The sequence below is a fragment of the Serinus canaria genome, chromosome 2, assembly GCF_022539315.1.
Source record: "Serinus canaria isolate serCan28SL12 chromosome 2, serCan2020, whole genome shotgun sequence".
Classification (NCBI taxonomy): Eukaryota; Metazoa; Chordata; class Aves; order Passeriformes; family Fringillidae; genus Serinus; species Serinus canaria.
Window position 1 is genome coordinate 87,611,624 of NC_066315.1, and position 17,019 is coordinate 87,628,642.

At 40.1% G+C, this 17,019-nt stretch overlaps 2 protein-coding genes across 9 annotated transcripts in view; one reads left to right on the forward strand and one right to left on the reverse strand.

Moving 5' to 3' along the window:
* CHMP5 (charged multivesicular body protein 5) overlaps positions 1–17,019 on the reverse strand; it is a 905,521-nt gene that overhangs the window by 812,392 nt on the left and 76,110 nt on the right. The gene's annotated exons all lie outside the window — the stretch shown is intronic.
* LOC103825739 (poly(rC)-binding protein 3-like) overlaps positions 1–17,019 on the forward strand; it is a 138,076-nt gene that overhangs the window by 79,039 nt on the left and 42,018 nt on the right. For all 7 annotated transcript variants that reach the window (XM_030237876.2, XM_030237982.2, XM_050971837.1 and 4 more), the window contains exons 3-5: positions 12,071–12,094; positions 12,193–12,225; positions 14,979–15,095. In XM_030237876.2, coding sequence (XP_030093736.1) covers positions 12,071–12,094; positions 12,193–12,225; positions 14,979–15,095 — 174 coding nt within the window. The remainder of the gene's footprint in view (positions 1–12,070; positions 12,095–12,192; positions 12,226–14,978; positions 15,096–17,019) is intronic.

Here is a 17,019-nt window from a genome sequence, read left to right on the forward strand (position 1 = left end):
CTGTCCAGTGCAGCACTTAAAGCATGCAGATAAGTGAGAAATCTGTGCCACAGACAAAGTGCCAATTCAGTATTGTCAGATTTAACAGTCTGGTTGCTGCTTATTTCACATCAACAGATCATAAAGTGGGCTTTTAATTAAAAAACACATTTCATAGGTTTGATCATATTATTTGCATCAGGCAACTCCAGACATTTTTAGGCTTAATGAATGAATGTTATAGAAAGGAGGTGGTTAAGTCTCATCCTTTACAGGGAACAGTGAATATATAATGCCTATTATTCTGGAGATCAAATTTGTATATATAAATCTAAAAAAAAAACTTTTGCTCCTAGAGTTTAATTTTATCACTACAATAGTGATACATTTTAAAATAGTGGATGTTTTCAACCTATGGTATGAACACACATATGATAAACCCATAGCACAAATAGGACACTAAGGTATCTCCCATTCTATTTCACTTATGGAGAAGTGTGAGGGGGTACAGCTTAAGTTTGCAAATTAAAACCCTCAGAAATTAGGTTATGTCAGATGAAATTATATTTTTTCTCAGAAATGATCTAACCATTTTGATTTATTTTCCCCCTGAAATATTCAGCTTCAGGCAGGCATCTGGTGTGTAAATCTGCATCTTAAATAGGGATCTGTCAAACAAATTTAATAACACTCTCTTACAAAACCCACCTAAAATCTGTACACGTGTCTGTGCTCAAAATTAGGTCTTCAGGGTTGATTCTACTGGTTTCTGGTCCCAGTCCATGAAAGCATTTGAGCACATACTTATCCCAGTGGGTATAAGCAGCCCTACTGGTTGCAGTCTCATTCCCATGTTCTTAAGTGATGGTGTTTTGGGCTTTTTTAATCATTGTCAGACAGCTCTGCTTGTTTCAGAATCATGCCTTTAAAGCAAAAATGAAGTATCTGTCATTTTCAGGACATTTTATTTAAACTGTGGGCTAGGATTATTGGGATTTTTTTTAAATCAGAAATGAAATCTGATAGAGTTCATTTTCTCTGTTAAACATCATTGATTTTGTGTGCAACCACTTTTAACAATAATGGATGTTATGTGTCCAGCCTTCAATGCATATGTAGCCCCAAGGGTCTAAATTAAACCCACAAAAGCTACAAAGTTCAAATTTTACCTGGATCTATACCATGCATGCTCAGTTAACAAGGCACGATGGGTATTCTTTTAGCTCCACTATGCTCTAATCATGTATCCTATTGTGCCTAAGTATTGGAAAGAGTACATTAAATCAGAATTTATTTTGGTGATAAAAGTCAGACACTTTCCGTTTCTTTGATGTCATTTCTGTGATTTAGAAATAATACAGAGGAATGAAGGATGTCTGAATCAATATGAACTCAATGTGAGAAAGCATTCTGAAAGCTGTATGTGCCTCTGGAAAAGAAGAAACACATTTCTAGACTCTTCCTTCAGATTTGTTTTTGTAATGACATCAGTGGAAATTGTTCATCTCTAATTAATATTTCTAGACAAAAGAGTTTGTCTAGAAGCAGAAGATGGTTTGTAAATTACTGCTCATAATTTGAGAGAGAAGAGGAGGGATAAAAAGGTTTTTTAAATAGCAGGACCAAACTGGATTCAGTTATTTTTAAAGTAAAATAATTTTAATGTTATTTATTAATGCATTGCATGGAAAAATGAGGTCCTCTCCCTAATAACTTTCACTATGTCTAAACCATTATTACCAGTGTACTTTTGCATAGGGAAGGCCAATGTGTTTTGTGTTGTTTGCATGCATTTTGATTGGAAATCCATAACTTGTGCTACTGTGCTTGCTTATCTTGACTATAAGTCCTGCAGACTTAGGAAATTTTCAGCGTGTTCTTTTCATGTGATTTGTATAGAGGCTTTAAGTCAAGAATGTACACCTTAATGAGGCAATTAAGGTAAATTCTGTACCTGCAGAAAAATGAGGATTTGTATAAGTGGCCAGACCTCTGCAAGATGGTAATGAATAAAAAACCATCACAACAAACAAATTATGTTGCAAAAACAAACGACATTATCATGTGGTAAAAGGAAAAGAAATAGGAAGAATCCTGAGCTCTGGGAGAACCAGGGCCAGTGTCTCCTTAGTGTAGGACACCACTGATCAGCACCTTTGCTTTATCTTGCTTTGGCCAAAGGAGTGTCTGTGCATCCAGCTGAGCTCCTGCCAGGCTTTGTGCAGCCTCTGGCTGAGGAGGCTGGGATAGCCCCTGGGAGCACACCCACTCAGCCACAGCATAGGAAGGTTTGGGAGCAGCCAGCTGGCAGCAAGGCCACGCACAGCCTTGATATTCTTATGGCAGAAAACTTGGTGTTAAGGGAAGGCAGCAATTTTTTTATCAGTGATAGCGGAAAAAGAATTTGTGCAGGCCCTGCAAAAAGCCAACCACTGCTAGGTATGAAAGGTTAACCTCAGGGTAACCTCAGTGTTTCCAGAGCCTGGTATGAAAGGTGTCCTCCTGAGCAGGGACTTGCAGAGATTTTGTGATGATGTAAGATGAAAGGCCTAATTTTCATCTTGTGCTATGTTACATCAATGAAAAAGCTACGATGGTGTTACAGCCCTGAAGAGAAAACATGAGCAACACAAAACATTTGTCACATTTTCTTGTGACGAATTAGAGGGCAGGTGTTGGTGAGGATGCTGCAAGGGCAGTGCTTAGGCATTCCTTGCATCCACAGAGAAGCAACTGTCAGTGTCTGTAGGAAATCTCAAAAGCAAGATTAGGAAAAACTTGTCACAAGGATGTGTGAGGAAGGATGGAGGCTGCGCGGGCATGATGCACCATCCATTTATCTGACTTGTCCTGAAGGTTTGTAAGGACAAATCAGACAAAACTGAATTCATCCTGTAAAGCTGCACTTCACAGGCACTGCAACCTCTGCTGCACAGCACCTTTCTGACCAAGTTACCTGAATGCTGCTCCAGAGGGGTCAGAAAAAGGAGAGTCTTTTGAAGGACATAACAGTTAGAAATACAGAATATGTTAAATAATGCAGATACGCATTTTCATCCTTTATTAATGAGAAAGATGCACCACATTAAGAAATAAAGCTGTTTCATACATTTCAGTAGAGAAAAACAGAGAATATGAGTTGAGGCTGTTTACAGTGCCCTACTTTTGCATTTTCCATCTGATTCTTGCTGTTTCTTGAAGTAAAATAAGTAAAATCACTGTGTAGGCAAGAGACCTGAATGAATGTGGGTATTTTATTATCTTTGTCTACTTCAAAACTGTAATTTCTGGATAGGATTGGAGTACTGTAAGGATTGCAAGATTTCTGCTTCCAGCAAAGGCAAGAATAGCAATATTTGCCCACACCACATCACTGGTTTTGAAGGGCATAAGGAAGACAAATGAAGTGTATGTGCATTCATGGGCAAACAGCCCCTAGCCATCAGAGCCCTCTGTATGGAGAAGCAGAGCTCAGTCCCCGAAAGAACTGTATCTCTTACTTTTTTTCCTTTCTAAATTTTTGTCAAGAAAAAAATTATTTTGGCTCTTTGCATGTCATAGGGTATAGGTGTAGACCTCCATGTTTCCTACCATTCCTTGCTCACCTTTTGCTGAATTTTCTTTTCCCATGACTTGTGGCTGATTTTTCCTTGCTTACTGCCTCAGGTAATGAGGTTGAAAGACTGGAAATTGTAGCCTTGCCCACAGGTATATGCCAACATATTAACATATGACACTTGACATCTGCAGTGGTCTTGAACTAGTTTTGGTCAGTTCATGCCCAGGAAGAAGTAACTGTTGATAAAGTGCCTATTTTGACTATATTGGATAATGATTACATTATTTTGGACTAGTTTGGTTTTGTATACAGCCAGTGTTAACAGGCTGATTAAGACTCTGGAGACTCAGAATTAAAGTTTAATTTTAGATTTGGATGGTGAAGAGACTGTGGCAGTAGAAAGGTCTTAAATCTCAGGAAAGTAGCTTAGTGGAGATTTAAAAGCCAGGTCCATGAGGTGGACCAGGAGAAAATGTTCAAATGGGCCAGCATAGACAGGGCAGCAAGTAACAAATCCACTGTGAGATCCACCTCCATTTCATTGTGGTGGTGCAAGAATCTCTGCTTCCTCCCTCCAGTACAAACCTGAAGGAGAAATAATGCATTGTTTCCAAAGGCACTGTGTGAACCTGTGCATTGATGAAATCATATTGGGTACAGTGAAGTCTGCAAGTAACCAAAGTAGAATATAGTAATGTATTGAGCCTGAGGAATCTTTTTGAGAAAGAGAAAAGAGTTCAGCAATAAAAACCAAAATGGATTAATGAAGTCAGATGGGTAGGAAGAACAAGGAAATAATTTACAGGTAGGATGAAGGAGTGAAGGGAAAACTGGCAGGAAAGTAGGACTCTTGCCAAATACTGAAAGGTGTATATTGGAGAGGTGAGGCAATTAACTGGAGAAGGTAATTTAGAAGATACATGTTCAGTGACAGAGGGAAATCTGGAAAGCATAAAAGGCTAAAAAGCATCAGATGTGTCAATGTCTAGAGAGTGGCACATTTGGGATATGCTACATTGGAGAGGAAAGCTATTTCAGCAAAAGTGTGTGCAATTTTGGATGTATGGTATTGGTGCATCATGGGGCAAGGAGAATGTAATTACCTTACTGTTCTTCTGGCAGAATCACACCTGCAGTTCTGTGCTCAGCAGCAGGTGCCACGTGTGTGAGTGATGGTGAAGACTGACAGAGGAGGAATTCACAGAAAAATAACGAAATTTTTAGGAGACTGAGGAGACTATGCTTAGCTTTCTTCAAACATTCTCAAAAACACATATTATAAATACAAATGTGATGGTATTTTGAATGCTGCAAGTGCTTGTGGCTGGAAATAATGGTATAAAATACTACTTTGAAAATAAATCTAATAAGGGAATCGCAAGAAAAAAATATGGTTTAGAGACTTTTGTTATGTTCTGTAAGTCTCCTATGCAAATTTTAGACACGTTGAGTAAAAAGTAGCACATGTACTATTAGATTGTATAATCTGCATTGATGAAGGAAAGATACGATGACTGAGTGGAGCTTTTCTTTCCCTGATACCATTTGCTCAGTGATGCATTTCTCATTTAGCAGCAGTGAATTAGAAAGATATATCTGCAGTCAAATGTTTGGGTTTGGCCAAAACCCTATGAGTGCCTTAGTACTTAGAGCATAATTTTACATTCCCTGAGGAACTCAAAATGTGTTCAAAATTATTTCAGCAGTATCAATGAGTGACTTGTGGCACTGGAAGCGCTGGGGACAGTGACTTACATCCAGCTTCAATGGTGACTTTCAGACTTGTTGGAGATTACTTTGTGGTGCTATATACAGAATTTTTGCAAGAAAAAGAAAGAAAATTTAGACTCATAAGGTGATGGCTTACATTTAACAGCTCAGATACAGAATAAAATAATTAAGAAAAATTGCTTTTTTCATTAGTACAGATAATACCATTTTAGCATCAGGGATTTCTGTTAGTGGCCACTTTTTTGGTGCCTTCTTAATTGCATTCCTGCAAGACTATAGAGCAACTACAGGAATTAATTTTCCCCTCTTAAAAGTAATGACCTTCTCCTTTTCCTTTTTTTTTTTTTACTCATTGAAATACAGAATGCAACAAAGTAACTTTAAGAATCACCTTGTCAGTAATACAATCCAAGCCATAAAATGCCAATCAAGCCAATGTTTGTTCTGTTCTTTCCAGTTTCCACAAACACTGTCAGGGTATTATGAGGATTGACTGTCCTGCCTATTGCTATTATAGTTCCTGTTTTGTTTGCTTGCATTACTGTGATACCTGAGAGCCCTGGTCATGGAACAAAGCACTGCATGCAGGTGCACAACACAAGATGGGCCTCTTCTCAGTGTTTTTGTAGGAGCAGCCAAGATCTCTTACTAGCCTCAAAAATCAGTAGAAAGGAAGAGAGAGAGTTCTCCCAGCCCTTGGGCACTCTTTACTCCCAAAAACAATCTCCATAGCTGACTGTTCCCACTTTTACCAAACAAAATCTTCTCATCAGTGCGTGGCTGTAATGAACTGAGATTGCAGAAGGTACATGCCCTACTCAGTGCTGCTGCTTCAGCATTGCAGGTGCAGGACAAGCACAGGGGCAGAACTGAGTTTTGGGTTGGTTTTAGCAGGGAAGGCTGGGAGCTTAGGTGTGAAACTGAATGTTAGCTGGCTACCCATCTGTTATCAAAAAGCAAAGGAAACATGCCCATTGGCACAGCTGCCCAAAAAAATGTTAGATGTGCTTGCAGAAGATGCATAATACTGGAATCTCCATCAGAAAAACCATAATTTTTAGATTTCCTCATGCACTACCATATTTGTTAGCAAAAGATCTGCCTCAGTAAGGAAGGCCTTGGACTGCAATGCCTTTCTAAATTAGGGCTGTGGGTATCAGACAGTGACTACTGAAGCATCACCTAGGATCATGAGATCTCCCATGGCAGTGAGGCTAATTCCACATAATCCCAGAACACAAATCAGTTCTCAGTTTACCCACGGTGGCCGTTTTTTCTCTGAGGCTGACAGATTTCTCTGAGGTTGTCATGTTTCCAAAAACTGACTTTTCTTCCAGTCTTTGAAAAATGCTGATGCCCCACATGCTCCACGCAAACGCGTTGTTCAGAAATGCTTTGTGGAATATGTTCTTGGGATCTTCCATGCAAGCATATTCATGAGCTTAGTTGACTATTGGCAACTCCGTCCTAAGGTTAAGGTGGGGAGAGAGAGTTGGGTTATGTTATGCCTCCTTATGGATGGGAGCAAGGCAACTGGTCTGGGTCTGGAAAACTTTATCAGCACTGCTGTTATATGCTGTTGCCAGGACTCCTCCTTTTCCCATGATGGGTGTTTCCACACCATGGAAGACTGTCTTCCTTTCCTTTCAAAGCTGCTTTGTTTGTAGACTCCAGCCCTACTGGTTCTACCCTGTCCTTGCTTTATAGAAAGCAAGTTAGCATGTGCAATCAGAGCATTGCCGGAAGGAATTTCAGGCTTTAGGATGGAGCCTGTGCTTTGTCGAATGCTTTGAGGTGAAAGGATATATTCCTATATTATTTCTTAAATGTGTTTTCCTTCTAGACATGGCTTTATCTCAGGGATTCTATGAACTTTTTGTTCCATTTGCCCCATAGCACTGATAATAAAAGCTGCATGATAATAGATCAAGACCTGTGCATTTCTATGGTCCCATAATAGCTACCTGTTTTTGTTTTGATTTTCCAGGACTCAGTAATTATTAAACCAACCTCACACTTAGTAAAGGAATTTCACACTTTATGTTTACAGATCAAAGGTTAATCTTTAAACCAAGGTTTGTTGTCATTTGTTAAACCTCTTGTTTTCTTAATATGACTGATTTCTTTCTCTTGCTATTCAAAGGACACACGAGATAATTGATGAGGAAATAGGTTTCTTTTACAACCAGTTTTATATCTTTGTATACTCATTCTTACCATCAAGCGCCCTGCAAAAGCCTTGACTCAGGAATTTTTGCTGCCCCCTTTTGTGCTGCCTTGTCTTCACCACGGATGACGCATAGTCTGCAGAAATAGCTTTCTGCCCTTTGATGGGTCCAGCACTTCCCAAGTGTTCATTAAGAACAAAATTCATCACATTCTTGTGAATAAGGTGTGAAAATAATATTATTGGCTACATTTCAGCATGAAAGAAACCATCCCCTGTTTTTACCATTGCTTTTCCTCAAGTTATCTGCAATGAATTGGCTGGTTGGTTAGCAATATACTTTACTGATGCTGGGCAGTCTCCCACAGTTTGTTGGTGAGGTTCAGCTCTTGTTTTATCTACTTGATTAGAAATTTCCTACTTAAGAAAATCATAATGGCAACTCTGTCCCCCAGGCTCGAGAATTATCTTCAAGCTACCTGAAATCAGCATCTGGACTTCAAAATATCCTCCATTATCTCTCCCTGGACTGCAGTGAGGGTTGGTTACCTGACTTACACTGAACTCCAAACTTGTAATGAACCAGTGTAGGTGACAGACATCTTATGCACTTAACTACAGCACATTGGCAAATCTAGATACATTTTTTGAAGAAGGTAAAGCCATTAAAGTAACCTGGGTTAGAAATAATGCTAAAACTTGAGGGTCATAAAAACTTGGTGTTAGATATCTCATTTAGCAGTAAACTTCTTTCATGGTGATATGAGAAACTGTATGAAACAAATACTGGACTGTATAAAGAAACATTAAAGGTTTGGTGAAGTAGCTTTGGTAGTTTGAAGAATGAGGTGAAAAGAGTGTATTGATTTAATCTGTGGCTGAAATAGATTTCTCTTCATAATTAAAGACATGATCTGTTGTCACCAGTACTTTCTAGAGGCTTTCCTAGAAAAAGCTAAGGCCCTAGCAAAATCTGAAGTGACCCATTTAAAACCATTCTGTATTTTATTTTTTCCCAGTAATTTGTATAAAGCAAAACTCTGAAAAAATTCTGAAATGTCCATGTAAAGTTTGTGCTTCTCTCTGCCCCTGTGACCTTACCTCACATGGCCACGCAGAATCCCATCTCCCAGAGAATAGGGAGAGGTGGCCTTGGCTTGGGTGTTTTGAAACTGGTTTACAGAATAAGCTCTGAAGTTACCCTTTGATGAGGGGGAGATTTGAAGTAGTCCATATGATTACAATTCCATTTGCTAGCATGTTCCAAGCACCAGTCTTACTGAAATATTTTTTTCTCTGTGGTATACACACAGTTTTTCCACTAATTTCTTTGGCAGCTTGTGCTCTTCATTAATAAATAACAAGGTGATGATCAGTCATGCAGAATCCTGTCCCCACTGAAATCCAAAGCAAAACTCACAGAGAATTCAGTGAAATAATAGACTTGAGAATCTTTTTATTCTGTGCTCTCCTTTGTTTGTTTAAATACCCCTAATTTCCGTGTTGGAAATTGACCATTTTTTTTACCAATGCTACAAACAGTACATGGCTTTTCTGTTCATAAGGCAAAGTATGTTCTCCTATTTCCAAGGAAGATATTTTTGCATTTATTACCCATGACCCATCCATTCATATCTGAAAGAACAGCATCTCACATTAAGATCCAAGATGATCAAATGGATTGGGACAGATTTTGTATTTAGTTTATACTGACAGAGCCTTGGAGGTTCAAGACTAGGCCTACGTATTCTATTGAAACTTCAGGTATACAAAACCTGAAGTTATACCATGGACTGAAATGTAGTTGCTTGCCCATAGCAACTGAAACAGAACACTCTCACCCCTAGCAAAAGGTCCTTCTACCTCCTAAGAATTTGTTTTATGAAAGTAATTATTTCTGAAAGCTGGAACTGAGAAGAATGGTAGAAGTTTTTAAAATAAAACTGCCAGATGTGTTAAGTGGTCAGATAGGAACTACCTGACATGGGGGATTCCCAAGTCTTGTCATCACTGAGAGCCTTGCTCCCTGTATTGCCCATTCAGCAATTACTGTGAGATTGACAGTTACAATAATAATGTAAAAAAGAGTAAGATCTTAAAAATCTGGAGGAATGGGTGTCCCACATTTGTGTCACTGCTAACAAAAAAGCTGCATCTCATTTGAAAACCTACACAGCATGCTGGTGTGGCTGTCTCAGCCACAGGAAGAGGGGTGACCTAAACCCACATATTAAGAGAATATTACAATAATTTAGTTACAAGACAGAAAACTGCAGTGAGCCCTTTCATTCCCATTCTCACAGAGCTGCTTCTCTGCATTGTATGTACAGAGATGCAGATATCTCATAGTCCCAAATTAACATAAGCAGCTTTGCCATAAACACTCACACAGCTGTGTGAAGTGTAAAGGTCTACTCTACACTGGCCAGCAGAACTGTAGGTTTGTAAAGCAGATACCACTGGAAGATTTGCAGCTCCTGTGTGGACAATATCTGTTCTCAGGTCAGTGTGTACAAGAGTGCAGAATGCCATCTCGTAAGAGCAGTTGGAAGAGAAATAAAAAAGGGAAAGGGAAACAGGAAAAGCACAGTTTGAAAATAAATTTGAGAAGGGGTGTCACATGATTGAGGCTTGTGGCTAATAAGGCATTGACTTCACTGGGAATAAGGCTGTGACTGAAGAATCACAGACCAATGAAGGTTGGAAGGGACCCACAGAGGCCTCCAGTCTGACCTCCTGAAGGAGATTGCACTGGAGCAGATTACTCAGGGCCTTGCCCAGGCAGGGCTCTGACACCTTTAAGGATGATGATTCTCTGGGTGCCTCTTTCAATGTCCAGCCATCCCCATGGTAATTTTTTTTTCCCTCACATTGAGTAGGAATTTTATATTGTAGCTCGCTTTCCTTATTGTACACTGCAGGAAGACTCCCCTGTCAAGTCTTTTCTTCTTAAGAGCAGATGTAGTTCTCTCATCTCTCCTCATGTGTCCTGTGCTCTGGTCCCCTGACCAGCTTGGTGGCCCTGCATTGAATTCATCTCAGTGTGTCCTTGTCTGTCTTGTACTAGGAGCCCAAAAGAGGCCACAACCCTCCAGGCATGCTCTCACAAACAGGATGACAAAGAGCCATTTGCCCTAGCCCGCTGGCTACACTCCTGCTAATACAGTCCAGCCTTTGATTGAGCAGGGGTGCATTGCTGATGTACTCATTTATTTAGGTTGAAGTTCTGAGTTAGGACCATGGGGACTTTTTCTGCAAAGTCAGTTTTAAGGTAGCAAGTTTTGTCCAGCTTGTCCTGCTGCATGGGCTTTTTCCATCGCAGACGTGGGGCTTTTCATCTGACTTCATTCTACTCCCTGAGCTTTCCCCAAGCCCAGTTTTCCAGCCTGTCCAGCAGTGTATTGACTGTTCCCCTCAGTCAGGTGTTGTGTGCAGACTTGCAGAGAGCATAAAGGAATGGTCTGCCAAAGTTCATTGAAATAGGTAACTTAGTCTCCCTGGAAAGTCTTCATGTCTTGTGAGCAGGATGTGAGGAATTGCAAGCACAAACAGCTTCGTGTTATGAGCTTATAAACAACTGGCAAAAATAACTCAAGGTCACTGCAGGTAATTCTTTCCTGCAGAGTGAAGTCACTACCACTTTTATCGCAGGCCCATCACTGGATAGAGTGTTGGAGGACAAAAATTTCAAAAATTCTACACTTTGGACTGTGTTCCAGGATGGATCACACTGAAGTTTATGGACTTGGTGGGGGGAAGTGGTGTATCATACATCTGAGACAGCTCAACCATCTGAGGCAGTCTTTAACTGTAGAATTAGATTTCACAATCTTAGTATAGGAGTTTATTCTCCTTTTAGCTGGTTTCTCCATCACGTGATTTCCAGTCTGATGTCACAGCTGCATGATTTGTGTAATGTGTCCAGACTATTCATTTTAGTGTTAATAGTTTCATTTTTGCTACCTGTTGGTTTTATTCACCAAGATTTTCACCCTTGGGATGTTGCCAGAACTGCCACATTGTTCCCCTGCTGTATGCTCACAGCCACACTTCTCAGTATTTTCTTTCCTTTGGTGGAAGTTCGTGGGAGCCCAGTAGTAATTCCCAAATCCCTAAAAAGTGATTAGCAATTATTGTTCTCTAAGTGCTTAATAGGGAGATTAAGACAGGCCACCAGGTGTTTACACAATAACACTTGGTAGCGTGGAAATTCAGCTCTCACTATTACAAGGCATAAGGAGGGTAAATACATGCCCTTGGAAAAACCAGAAATTGTTTTGATGCTTGCATTGCACCTCATTTTCTCCACTGGATTGTGCAGTTCTGTTAGTTCTTAACTTTTCATTCCCTGATAGGGATTTGTCTGTGTTTATAGTAGTGGGATGGGTCTGTAACCACAAGATCGGTTTCTGTTAAAAGCGTTTTTCTTGTACGATCCCTTGGCTGCAAAGCTGCATTTTTAGTCCATCCCTTTGTATCTAACGTGGCATATTTGTATACAGCAACAATGGAAGGGAGCTATGCTTCACACTGAAGGTTTTAAATAAATGATAGTGAAATAGCTTAGGAACAGCACAAATGCTCTTCTGTAACAAATCGTATCATTCACTGTATCTCTTTTTTTTCTGTTTCAGGAGGTTGGAAGCATTATCGGAAAGGTCAGAAAATAACTTTATATTCATGTCAAACTATTGTATATCATTTCTCTTTTCTTAGCCCAGGCTAACGGTTTGGTTTTTTTATGCTTCTTCAACAGAAAGGTGAGACAGTGAAGAAGATGAGGGAGGAGGTAAGACAAGCTTTGATGTCTTCACTTGCCTTCCTTTCCAGCTTAGAGAACAGTGAGTTCATCATGTGCAGACCGATGCTGCCATCAAGTGGGCCGATCGCTTAACATCCCCGTTCTTTGCAAGCGGTGGGGTATAAATATGCTGGCCTAAATTAAACATTGTTGTTAATGTAACCTCCTTATCTCTGCAGCAGTCTGGAGTCTTTAATTCCCCTAGCGATGTGCCTGCTGCTGCTTTATCTCAGAACAGCTCACAGCATGGTTCTGTGCATCAGGCCCACTGTATCTTTCATTAGCATACCAACATCAGTCCTGCACATGGCTTGGCCTCCTGGTAGAGTTTCCAAAAATCTGAAACCAAGCGTTAGACTGACGCACGTCGAGTTTTAGTGTAGACACAAGCTTCAGCAGAGCTGGAGCCAGACATATATGAGCCAGAGCATCTCTCTGCCATGTCTTGGCAAAGCCTCAGCTTTTCCTCATTTTGCAGCTGTGAGCAGGATGTGGGCAGGGTAGACCTGCACACCTGCCATTCCAGTCCTTTGAAAAGGCTAAAGACAAATAGGATTAAAACAGGGCACTGCATAAATCTCAGCCTCCCCAGTGTCTGCAGGCTTCTTTCCCTGCCACAGAGCAAGCTGTGCTATCTTCACTTAGGTGGAGGCTACAGACCCACACTGTGCAAGGCAGCACATCCTACCTGGAGATCCATGTAATTTTTCTGCTTTGAAGCAACTGCTCAAAGTATAAGTCTAAAGAAAAATCCTACTGTTTTAAACTTTAGGAGTGCCTTGCATAGAGGATGCCTCAAGAAAAGTCAGTTTGGCTCTAGTAAAGCTGCAGTTCATTACTGTGTCAGCTGCTTTGTTGTTTTCTACTCTGATAGAAGGTCTGTGGCAGGGAAATGTCAAAGTATTTTAGTAGAGAAAATTGCAGACATCCGTCTTTAAATATACACAATAGGAATTTCATTGTCAGGCTGAGTTCTGAGCTCCTTTTTTGATGACATGTTTTCACCCACATTTTCACACGTTTGCTAAGACTTAAAGAAAAAAAATAGGAAATTTTTTTACCAGTGTACTAGGTAAACTTAATTAAATACATTTTAATGCAATTATTAATTATGATCATGAGCAGATATCTTTGTACATAAGTTGAATGCACAGAAGGGAAACCATCATTGGAGAGTGCTCCTGACTTCTGAGTAAAATATCTTAGAAAATACCTATGATGCTTGGTCTGTCTTTCAAGATAAATATCAAATATTCTTCTTCCAATCCTGCATCCCTGCTGACATGTATATGTGGTCAGAAGACACTTTATTTTTTTGCTTGTTTTTTATAAATAATGGAATTGTATGCATCTTTATATCATCACAGGACTAAGAGGCTGTATCTCCACATGATGAGAACATGGTCATTCTTTAAATGACTACCTTTTTCAGTATTTCTTTAAAAGCAAAATGAGCTTTTATTTTGACTTCCCTGGCAGATGTGGCAGGGTGCACACCATCTTTATGGTGTGAAATGTAGCTCTGTCTTTGGGGAAATGTCAGAGACAATTCTGTCATTGAGGAAATGTCAGAGACAACTTCAGGCCTACAGAAAAGTACAGAACTTTCAGTTCTGTGCCCAGGTCTGTGGCAGGAAAAATTTTCTATCAGTAGTGTTGAGCCTTGTTTTTTTTCCATGCTGTGTGGGGGTGCTGTCATATGGGGAAACACAGTCTCTTGCATTAGAGCAGCAGCATGGGGTGGCTCAGGGCTGGGACACAGCACACCAGCAGCTGTGAGGTGACCTTGCAGGCAAAGGGCCAAACTGACCCAGCTTGTCTCACACTGGCTTCAGGCCCTGCTCCCCAAGAAGGTCAGTGCCTGTGGGTGATTTGAGGCTCCGGAGTCTTGTTAGGCTGCATTAACACATTTCCAAGCCTGAAATCTCAGAGAACGCGTAGGGTGGCTCTTACCTGAAGCAGATTTGATTACCTACACTAAAGATCCTCTTAATTATATTTATTAAAATATATATATAAATTTCTAAATATATAAAAACCCCTGGTTCAAGCATTTTCTCTGCACTGCCACAGTGACATAGAGAGTTGAGTATACTTGAGAGCAGCCTGGCTTCTCTAAGACACTTCTGGTTTTCTAACTCCATCCAACAGGCTCCTTGCCCTACGGACACAGTACTGTTGGTGTGTCCTGTCCTACCACTAGTCCTTTAAAGAAGTGCTCAGTGCATATTGGCTGACTGCCTTCATGTAAGGCACACCTACAAGGAGTCTTTTCCACAGTGCAAAGCAAGGCCCCAGCAGAGGGGCAGAGAAGCCAAGCCCCACCTTTGGGGCTCCAAACCAGAGAAGTGCATCACTCCTGGGAAATGCTGGTGCTCCCTGGAGACAACCGCCTTCTCTTAAATTCTGCAGCTCCAGTCCTACTTGCAGGTTACTCCTGCAAGAAAGAAGGAAAAAGACTTGATTATGCAATTATTTGCAACTTTGAGTTACAGAGGTGCTATTTGCATGCTGCAAAGAAGGCTGCAGAAGTATTTACCCAGACAGAATCCGGCTTCCTGCAGTTACATGAATTTTTGGAATGTGATCAGTTTATGCTGAAATTATATGATGTTGGGGCTGCAGTTGTAGGGAAGGGAATTAGATGCCTCAAGGTATTCCTTCCCAAACTCTATTCCTAATCCTACTTTGTTTGATCCTTGGGAAGTATAACTTTGAAAAATATTTGTTCCTTTTGACAGAGTGGTGCTCGAATCAATATTTCAGAAGGCACTTGTCCAGAGAGAATTGTGACAATAACAGGCCCAACAGATGCAATTTTTAAAGCTTTTTCTATGATTGCACTAAAATTTGAAGAGGTAAGCAAATAATTTTTTTTCATTCTTCAAGTTGAAATACAAACACTTTGAATTTTCTCATGTTTGCTTTAATGTTAAATAGGATTTGTTTAATGTTCTATTTAATAGCAATGAAAGCGGTTATATTTTTATAAATGCTTTTGGCAGCAGTGCTGAAGAAAAATAATGGGTCAATTTACAAGATGTTTGATCATTTCTTTTGCTTTTTGGAGGCTTCAGGGAAAAGCAATTGCTTCTAGTAATGTGTGCTAATGGTAGGAAAAATGTCTTGGAAAAATTCTATTCCCACTGTGGGTTTGATTTGAGAAGAATAATTGCCTAACTTTTAACTCTGTTTGTATGAATCCATTTGATGTAACATTTATATAACATCCATTGATGTAAATGTTATATATGTCAAAATGAATATATAACTCATTTAACTAGAATTTTTTTATTTTAAAAGCAAGCTATATGATTACCAATTACCACATTTAAGGCTTTTCTTTTAAAAGCAATTAAAGGCACTCAGAGTAAGTAAGGCAGGAGTTCAATTCGCTGTAGACTAAGTGTTCTGTGCAGATATGTATCTAAATTGCTGAGATTTCCTTCAGTTTCATGGACCACTACAATTAAATATGGTCACCATCTTAAAAGAGAGCCTCACAGAAAAGGCAGCAGAGTACAGAACATGAACCCTGGTCATTCTGGAAAGGATTTAACTCCCTCTACTTTTGAAAATCATATGTCTAGTCCAGGCAGCTCCTCTGTCCTCTCTGGAGAGGCAGATGCCCCTGCAGGAAGCAATTCCCCTTCTCCTAATAGAGGAGCTTGCAGACAGGTAGACTGAGTCATCTGCAGCTGAAGCTAAGGGCAGGGTCTCTCCAGAATGGATTAAACTAGAGGGATGTTAATCCCTTTCTTAAGAGTTCTCATTTCTCCAAGTCAGCAAGGTTAGTCTCCACATCTCCTCATAGCACAGGGAGATGGTGGAATTGATGAGAATTGTCAACATGTGCCTTCATTTACACATGGCAAATGCTCAAATTTAGAGCAACACAACTAGAAGAGAGCTCATAAGTCACCAGATGCAGTTGTCTTCTAGAATCATCTGCATGGCTTGGGCTTGTGACTTCACAGCATGATCAAAAGCTAGTCAGATTTTTACTGTTTCCTGATACTGGGTCCACAACTTCAGGTCTCTGATAATTAGACACCTTCTCTTCACTCCTCACCTGACTTTATTCATGAACAGTTCATGCAGCTTTGTTTCTATGCCAGCACTGGCCATTAGTTTAGATAATTCTTGCCTTTCCATCCCTGAGGATTCCCTTTCTAGATATATATTTAGAAACTGATTTTATCCACACACACCTTTGCTTTTGCCAGAGAGAGAGATCCAAGCACGGTCTTTCAGCGGATGCATTCCCCACCCCTCTCATGTCTCTAGTAGTCCCTTTCCACCTTTTTCCAGTTACATTTTATCTTGAATGTCTGTGTTAATTGTGGACAGGTTGCAAATGAAGTTCCACAAAGGCTTATTTAACAGCATTAACAGTCCCCTGTCCTACTTATAGCGCTGTCATATCCCTGCCACTGCTGGAAATGCCTCACCTCCTACTAGTTTAATTCTTTGCACACACCCCTGCTTTGCCTGGTGGGTGTCCCCCTCAGCTCCTGCTGAGGAGTTTCCACCTCTTCAGTCTTGGCAAACATTCCTGTCAGGCTCCAGACAAATGACTTTTTTTAATACTGCAGGTGTTAATCCCATTTATATTTCTTCAATCTCTCATGGGTTTTCAGATCTTCCTGCGTGATACTCCAAACTTTCAGTATCTTGATAAAATGTCTTCCTTTTGTGGCGTGGCACATTTTATAAGTATGCTTGGGGAGGTTTTTGCCAGTTATTAATGAAATAATAATGATTTTGAGGTTTAAGCCTGCA